The sequence below is a fragment of the Empidonax traillii genome, unplaced genomic scaffold, assembly GCF_003031625.1.
Source record: "Empidonax traillii isolate 1590-97213 ecotype Southwest subspecies unplaced genomic scaffold, ASM303162v1 scaffold870:size258474, whole genome shotgun sequence".
NCBI lineage: Eukaryota > Metazoa > Chordata > Aves > Passeriformes > Tyrannidae > Empidonax > Empidonax traillii.
In genome coordinates this window covers 23,258-32,654 of record NW_020956063.1, presented here as the reverse complement: position 1 = coordinate 32,654, position 9,397 = coordinate 23,258, and the positions used below count along the sequence as shown (strand labels likewise).

General features: G+C 43.2%; 1 protein-coding gene across 3 annotated transcripts in view; it reads right to left on the bottom strand.

Annotated features, from left to right (window-relative positions):
- LOC114067150 (ubiquitin-associated protein 2-like) overlaps positions 1-9,397 on the bottom strand; it is a 121,546-nt gene that overhangs the window by 100,701 nt on the left and 11,448 nt on the right. For all 3 annotated transcript variants that reach the window (XM_027902414.1, XM_027902415.1, XM_027902416.1), the window contains exon 5: positions 7,990-8,067. In XM_027902414.1, the coding sequence (XP_027758215.1) occupies positions 7,990-8,067 (78 nt within the window). The remainder of the gene's footprint in view (positions 1-7,989; positions 8,068-9,397) is intronic.

The following is a 9,397-nucleotide window of genomic DNA, read 5'->3' as shown; positions in this document are numbered from 1 at the left end:
CAGTGTGCGCGGAACTGAGCCCACCCTTTAATCCTGAGGTTCATCTGCCGGGGCCAAGCACGCTTGGACGATGGCAGCGAGGTCCTCAGGACGTAGATGGATTGCCTTACAGGGCTAACGAGCTCCATCTGCCCGGGGAGGGGCCCCGACCGGGAATCGAACCCGGGTCTCTGCAGTGACAGTGCAGTGTATTTTCCCCTGGACCACCGGGGGCTCCCAAAGCATAACTACTGACATGAAAATTATCCAATTCAAATTAGTCAAACTTCCTTGTTATCACCCATAAGAATATTAATTTCTATTTTAACAACAACAAATATTTGTTGCCTCCAATTTTGGTTACTGACCTCAGTTTATAAGTGTAAGTATAGAAGAATCTTACAGGAAGATTTACTCAAGGAGACAAGGGTTTATGTCACTCAAGGAAGCTTTGCTGCCTGAGAAAGAGGCATCTTCCCAGGGATAGTCTTATGCGTTTTCTTCTGCTTTTCAGAGAGGCTGACTCCCTGGTACAAGAGGAGATAAGTTTCTTGCAGACATGCTTGAAGGCCCCTGCAGTGGGAGGCCCAGGTGAATGATAAAAGGCCCTAAGGAGAACAGCGTGTGCGTTTTGGATGCCCAGTGCTTGCACCATCATGTCACTGTTCTCAGCTTTCAGAAATAAATTTTCCTAAATCCACCGCTGCCTGGTATCTGGGGTGCCTGCATGTAATCTTTCCTCACAACAAATTTCTTAATATAGTGAATGGCATGTTGCATAGTGCTAAGAAGGCATGAAAATTTTTTTTTACTTAACCATGCATAAAGCACGTCTATGTAAACTGTTATAAACTATTTCTTACATGTGGCATATTTCTACATAGTTCTGGTGGATTTTTTTTCTTTTTTATAACCTCAATATCTGAGGTTTTGTTTGTTAGGTTTTTTTGAGGAAGACTATGTATATTATTTGGTATCACAAGAACAGGAAGAGGTTAAGAACTGCTGACTGAGAAGAAAGTGATGTTTATTTTAATGACAAAATTATGTGGTTATAAAAAGTCACTGAACAACTACAAGTTTACCAGAGTACAAAAGTTATAATCCTAAGTCACTGATACACTGGTTGTCCAAACATCAGAATTACCCATGATAGGTTTCAAATTTGGATCAAAATTACCCCTTATTTTCAGGGGACCATCTAAACGAAATAAACAGCAGCTCCAAGACATAGTAAATCCAGTTTAGAAAGTTCCTATTTTAATGACTTTCCTTTTCCTCCCCTCACCATTCATTCTTCTCCTTTCCCTAGTTCGCTGTCCATGTTTTCAAAGACATTTCTGGACCTCTAAAATATTTTGGTGGTTTGACCTTGGTTGGATGCCAGGTGCCCAGCAAAGCTGCTCTATCACTCCCACAAATGATCAAGGGAGAGATCACTCACCAATTACCATCACAGGCTAAACAAACCTGACTTGGGGCAATTAATTGAATTTATTACTAATCAAAATCAGAGTAGGATAATGAGAAGTAAAACAAATCTTAAAAACACCTTCCCCCCAACTCCCCTCTCCTTTCCAGGCTTAACTTTATTCCTGATTCTCTATCCCCTCCCCTCCAACGGTGCAATGAGATAAGGAATGGAGGTTACAGACAGTTCATCGCATGTTGTTTCTGTCACTGCTTCCTCTTCAGGGAGAGGAGTCCTTTCCCTTCTCCTGTATAGGGTCCCTCCCATGGGAGACTCCGTCACAAACTTTTCCAATGCAAGTCCTTCCCACAGGCTACATTTCTTCACAAACTGTTCCAGTGTGGTTCCCTTCCACGAGGTCAGCCCTTCAGGAACAGGTTGCTCCAGCCTGGGTCCCCCGTGGGGTCACAAGTCCTGCCAGCAAACCTGCTCCAGCATGGGCTCCTCTGTCCACAGGGCCACAGGTCCAGCCAGGAGCCTACTCCAGTGCAGACATCCCATGGGGTCACAGCCTCTTTCAGGCATCCCCCTGCTCCAGTGTGAGGTTCCTCCACAGGTTGCAGGGGGGTCTCTGCTCCCTCATGGACCTACACGGGCTGCAGGGGCACAGCTGCCCCACCATGGGCTGCACCATAGGCTGTAGGGGAATCTCAGCTCTGGCTCCTGGAGCACCTCCTCCCCATCCTTCACCATTGACCTTGGTGTGCGCAGAGCTGTTTCTCTCACATATTCTTCTCTCTTCTCTGGATGCAATTACTTCTGTGCAATTTTTTTTTCCTGTTCTTAAATATGTTCACAGAAGCATTACTACTGTTGCCAATTGGCTTGGTCTTGGCCACTGGCAGGTCTGTCTTGGAGCCAGCTGGCATTGGCTCTGTTGGACATGGGGCAGCTTCTCAGAGAAGCCACCCCTGTAGCCCCCACCCCTACCAAAACCTTGCCACAAATACCCAAAACAAATACGTACTACCTACATTTTCAAGGACTTCTTAGAAACATCAAATTAGCAGGATAGCGTTATCCTCATTTTGATGAAAGTTTACCCATATTTTATACAGAATGACAATCATGGAAACCTGTAGAGGAAGGATTCCCATCTAGCAACACAAAACAACAAGAACACAGAAGAATAAAGTCTGACACCCGGCCATTTCCCCCTCTTTGTTCTCTTTTCACAATCTGGAGAGAAGACAAAGCAAATAACAAAATTACTGTCCTGTCTCATATAAAACCTCTTAACATTTCTTCACATTCTTTTACACTTGGATCTACAAACAGCTGCCTAAGATATCAAGGCAAAATTGCTTATTCATTTCTGTTCCAGGAACCCAGGACTGGGGAACTATGTTTACAGTTGATTCCAATCATAATTCCTGCAGCCATTACCCCTATCGAACATAATTTTAAACAATTAACTACTAAAATATGGTTTTGTTTCCTTTAACACTGTAACTCTGATCAACTGTGTATTGTTAGGAGTTTTTTTCCTGCTCTCCACACCTCCCTCAGTTGACTAGGTTCACATTAGACATCACCTATTAAATTTATATTTTTCTTTTCTGTAATTAATTCTAGAGAAGTCAACACTTATGCCCAAGCAGATAGTGAGATTTTCTGTTTCCACTAAAACCCATTGGGAGTTCGAAACACTCATTATCAAACAATCACATCTTCACTCTGGTACCATCCATGCATAGAAAGAATTGTTCATCTCCTTCACAACATTTCTTCCCACAAAACAAATGTGGGAAGTATGAGAAAGGTATGTAGTATCACAACTCAGATGGGACTAGTCGATTAACTTAATCTATTCTGTAGAAAATCCAGTTTGCTGAGCTTGCAGATCTAAATCCTTTCACTGCAACACAGTTGTTTTATTTTGAAATTCAGATTTTCACATTGACAGGTTTAAATTAAATGAAGACACGTTAAGGTTAAGAAAGAGGCTTAACAACAGCTCAAAGGAAAAGGAAATGCAGACTGGACGGGAAGGCAACACCTTAGATTTGCGCTTATGTCTGACTAGACAGTAATCAAACAGTCCTGGTCTCTGCTATGGAAATGTAGAGCCAGCCATCCACCCAGCAGATGTCAAGGTGACAGAGGTTTAGGTCTTGCAAAGAAATAAGGAGGCTAAGTATAGAAAATTTGCATTCTAGGTATTCCGCATTACCAAAACAAACACTGAAGTTATATTCAATATATTATATTGACATCATATATATATAATATATTACAATCATTTTGTCTTATTGGTTATCATAAAGCTAAAAGCATTGAATCAGTTTCACAATATACTGCATGTACTCTACCAACCATTTTTAGAATCATAGAATCACTAAGGTTGGAAAAGACCTCCAAGATCAAGTCCAACCATTGACCCAGCACCACTATACCATTTCCCCAAGTGCCACATCCACATGCCTTTTGAAAACTTCTACTTTCTTGTAGTGAGGGGCCCAGAACTGACCCCAGTGCTGAGTACATGGGGACAGTCACTGCCCTGGTCCGGCTGGTCACAGTATTTTTGATGCAAGTCAGGATGCCGTTGGCCTTCTTGGCCACATGGACACACGCTGGCTCATGTCCAATCAGTTGTTGACCAGCACCCCAAGGTCCTTTTCTGCCGGACAGCTTTCCAGCAACTCTGATCACAACAATCCCATGCAGTGCAACAGGTTGGAGGCAAAGTGCAGGACCCAGCACTTTGCCTTGTTGAACCTCGTACAATTGTCTTCAGCCCACTGATCCAGCCTGTCCAGATCCTTCTGCAGAGCCTTCCTGCCCTCCAGCAATGAACGCTCCAGCCCAACTTGGTGTCAACTGCAAATTTACTGAGGGTACACTCGATCCTCTCAACCAGATTACTGATGAACAGAACTGGCCCCTATACTTAACCCTGGGGAACATCACTAGTGACCGACCACCAACGGGATTTAACTCCATTCACCACCACTCTCTAGGCCTGGTCATTCAGTCAGTTTTCTACCCAGCCAACAGTGTACCCATCTAAGCCACAAGCAGCCCGTTTCTCCAGGAGAATGTTGTGGGAGACAGTGTTAAAGGCTTTATAAAGTCTAAGTAGACAACATCCACAGGCTTTCTCTCATCCACTAGGTGGATCGCCCTGTCATAGGAGATCAGATTGGTCAAGCAGGACCTGTCTTTCATAGCCCCATGCTGGTTGGGCCTGATCACCTGGTTGTCCTGTACGTGCCCCATGATGGCACTCAAGATGATCTGCTCAGTGACCTTCCCCAGCACCAAGGTCAGGCTAACAGGTCTGGAGTTCCCCAGATAGTTCATCTGACCCTTCTTGTAGGTGGCTAGCCAGGACTGCTGATAAATGATTGAAAGTGACTTGGTGAGCACTTTTGTCAGCTCCCTCAGTACCCTTGGGTGGATCCCATCCAGCCTCATGGACTTGTGTGTGTCTAAGTGGTGTAGCAGGTTGCTGACCATTTGCCCTCGGATTATGTGGGTTTCATTCTGCTTCTTGTCCCTGTCTTCCAGCTCAGGGGGCTGGGTACCCTGAGAACAACTGGTCTTGTTAATAAAGACTGAGGCAAAGGCGGCATTAAGTACCTCAGCTTTTTCCTCATCCTTTGTCACTATGTTTCCCCACATGCCCAATTAAGGATATTCTCCTTGGTCCTCCTTTTGCTGCTGATATATTTATAGAAACTTTTATTGTCTTTTATGGTAGCAGTCAGATTAAGTTCTAGCTGGGCTTTGGCCCTTCTAATTTCCTCCCAACATCCTTGTAGTCCTCCAAGTTGCCTGCCCTTTCTTCCAAAGCTAATTCACTCTTTTCTCCTAAGTTCCAGCCAAAGCTCTTTGTTCAGTCAGGCCTGTGGTCTTCCCTGCCGGCTCATCTTTTAGCACATGGGGACAGCCTGTTCCTGCACCTTTAGGATTTCCTTCTTGAACAATGTCCAACCTTCCTGGGCCCCTTTACCCTTCAGGACTGCCTCCCAAGGGACTCCATCAACCAGTCTCCTTAACATGCTATTGTCTACAGCACCAAGACTGAAATACTCATTATCAGGGGTTTTCCCCCTCAGTCAACATCATATTTTCACCAGTGTCAATCCCATTTCTGCTATTTTCAGTGCATAACATTTCCTAAAATTATATTGTTCTACAGAGAAGCAGTAACACAATGGTCCAGCAAATATTCCCCTAGAAAACAGCCAGTAAGATAACTACAACCTGAGCAGGTAGCTTAAAATAGAGCAAGATAGCGTGTTCCACAAATATTAGCTGACCCCTAGATTACTTCGCACACTGCATTAAAAATTTCGGGAAAAGGGTTCTGTAGTGATTACCGGTCATCTATTTATTTGAAGCTGAAGTACTTTATTCCACATTTGACTATTCTGTGTAACAAAAGAAAGGTTACCAAATAAAATGACAGGAAGATTTTTATTATTATTTTTACTAATATCCAAAGAAAGAAGGTCATGCATCCCTGAAATACTGAAAAGTAAATTACACAACTTTATACAACTCCCTGCAGATTTCAAGGGTTTTGTCATGGTTTAGGAGTGGCAGTCCCTAATTTAGTGCCCCCTCCCCCCCACTTGCTCTCCTCCCTCTGGTGGGAGGTACAAAAGGCAGAGATTACTGGTTGAGATAAAACAATTTACTGGAAACAGCACTGAGATAAGAAAATCAGCAGTAACAGTAACATTATTAATAACAAAAGTGTCTAAAAAGAGAGTGATTTACATGCAAAAAAAATGCTCACTGAATGACTTGGCACATTGTGATACCTGCAATGAACAAAACGGCAGGGGGGACTCTCCATCACCTTTTTCGCCCCCTCCTTCCCAGAAGCTAGAGTCCCTTACTTCAGCACCCACTCCCCTCAGTGTATAGGTGGTATAGAATAACCTCCTAGCCACACCCACACACCTCTAGGTTCCACCCCCTCACAGCTACTGCAAAAAGTTAACTCTGTCCTGGTCAAAAAACTAGACAGGTTTGCATTATAAAATGTAATTAGATATTTCCTGCCACAGAATACACACACTTGTAATATAGGGATACTGAAGTCAACCAGTTCATCACAGACAGTTGAAAACACTTCATTAAGATACTTTTCTCACATTAATGTATGGTCTAAAATACTTGGTAGAGAGATATAGTAATATTACGCACATGGTGCTAATAACACCAAGGTTGTGGGTTTGATCCCCCTATGGGCCATTCATTTAAGAGTTGGACTCGATCCTTGGTGAGTCCCTTCCAACTCAGCGTATTCTGTGATTCTTCAGTCAGATAGGTCAGTGTTTTGTCTTAAGACATATGATATTCATCTAGAGAGCAACAGTGTATTGTTCATAAGGTTAAAAAGCAAAAAAAACAGACTGCATTTGAAATTAACCTATAACTTTCACCCAGCAATTTTAAGAAGTCCTACCTTTATAATTTCAGTATAAAGCATTATTTAATAAAACAAATAACTGAAATATTTACATTCCATCAACAGTGTTAACATACCAAAAATTGTAGCTGTGAACTGTACCACACCCTCCCCACAAGGCTACTTCTCTGCTCATGTCATTTGGTATTTGCTGATTCACAAACACAACCGAGTCATTCTTGCAACCCTTTGGAAGCTACATGTCTTTGCATCTTTCAAGATGCAGATCTGGATCAATGGAGTTGTATGTGCCTGTCTTTGAATGCTTCATTGCTGGATATTCCAAAGAAGAGAGCCCTTTGAAGGCAGAGTTTTTCACCAATCAGACATTGCTTAAGTACATTAGCTCTGCTATGCACTTTATCAATTTAACTCATTTAATACCCACTTCCCCACACAATCTGCACTGTACCTGTTACTCTTGCTCTAAGAAGAAACAAGCCTCCAACTCATGAAAATCCAAACCAACTACACATCCCTTGATTCCACATCAAATTCATTATCAATACCTTTCCTACCTCTTCTATAGGATAGGATCAGAGTTGTACCTAAGACTCTGTAGTATTTTTTCTCCACAGTTCTTCTCATCAAATCCTCTATACCAAATTCCTTCTGTCACCAAAAAGCCTTTAAGGGGGCTTGTACTTTGATTGGCTACCGAAAACAGAAGGCAAGCCTGACAACCAGATTCACCCCAAAGAAACAGCACAAGTACACATCAAATCCTTTCCTGAGAGCTCTACAGATGGAATCTTATACTCTCCTGCAGCCAGGGAATATCCTGCAGAGCCCAGCACACTCCTACTCTCAGGAGGCTGGAATGAGTTGATCTGGGAAAACAGCTCTCCATAGCCAGAGCACACCAGACTGCTACACAGGAAATTACCATAAAAATGATCTGTGTCAATTCTTTTAAGTTGTTCTGAGACCAAAACATGAAAAGGGGTAAGGGAGAGGAATGTACCTAAATTAAAGGTGGCTGAAATGCTTATGGAATCAAAGGATATCCAACAAATGCTTAAAAAGAAGTGTTTAAAGAAATAAATAGGAGAGTTCCATTTCAGGATATGAAATCATTGGTGCTAGTCCTGCACCAGTGATACCATCTCACCTCTCACATGGCCAAGTTTCCCACGGTCTGAAGGCCTGTCTCCTTGATTGTTGCCCACTCCATTCTCTTCAGCTCTAACTGTGGAGAGAGGACAGCTTAAGAGACTCATACATGAGACAGTATAGCCATCTGCTTAACCTGAACCTCAAAAGAAGAGGCAAGATTTTAAAGTAGGCTGGTTAATACATCTCAGTCACCCGTCTTCTTTGGAGCCTAGCTACAAGCAAGTTATGTTTACTTTGCACTAGACAATTAGGAAGTGTAAATGTAGAAGATCCTTCCAGAAGAGTTATTACGAGGAGATGGTTTATTTCGCTTAAGAAAGCTTTCCCTGCCTGGAAAGAGGCATCTTTCCCAGTTGTCATGGTTTTGCTTGTTCTGGGAAACTAAGCAGCAATTTTGCCTTCCCCCTGCCCACTGTGTGAAAGGGATGTTGAATGGGCAAGTTGGCTGTGCCTTGGGCAATGGACTAACACAAAAGAAGTGGCTAGCAGAGTCACATCCCAAGTTGATGGCCCTCAAGAGTCTGATGGGAGGGGTGAGGAGTTGTCTTTTTTTCTCCTCTCCTGGGAAACTTCTTGTTGCCTGAGTTGGGACAAGGTCTGGGTGGCAGGAGCTCGGAGGTGGCTTTGTTCTCAGCCTGGCTGCCCAGCAGGTTTTGTTTTGGTTTTTTTTCCTCTCCTGGCCCCGGTTTGCCTGCGACTTGTTTTTTCTACCCAGCCCAGAACCTGTTTGGATTTTCATCAGAGAGGAACTGTTCGGGAGGGAGATCGCCTTCTTACCCTCCTCCATTCCCATGTTTTTTGGCAGAGGTTCTCGTGCACATCAAAGGAAAGGAGAAGCCACATGGTCCAGGTAGAGAAAGAGTGAGTTCCTGTTGGGAAGAACTTTTTTTTCTTTCCCTCCTTTTTCCCCTTTCCCAGTGAGGAGGAGGGAAGACCTCCATTTTCAGCTTTGCCAGCACACCCAGGGGCTCCAACAGCGCCCCCTGCTGGCCAGTACAAAGCACTGCAGGATCTGCATCTCCAGTGATCCAACACTGTCCCCTGCTGACTGTGGTTAGAATTGCACCAAAGGGCACTAACTGAACTGTTTACCTTTTTTTGTTTGTTTTTTTTTTGAAGGGGATTATTTTTGGGTATAGGATTATTGTTTGGTTGTTTTATTTGTGTTCTTTCATTGTTCTGCCAATACATATATATCCTTTAAAAAAGAGCTGTTATTTTTTCCATTTTCCACACTTTCTCAAATGGAGCCTCTTAATTTCGTATTTACAAGTGCTTAGAGGGAGGAGTTTGGGTCTTCCTCATAACTCATCCTCAGCAAAACACTTGTGTCTCATTAAACTGAGACACCTAGAGATAGTTTTAGATGATTTCTCCTCCCATATTTCAGAGGAGCTGACTCC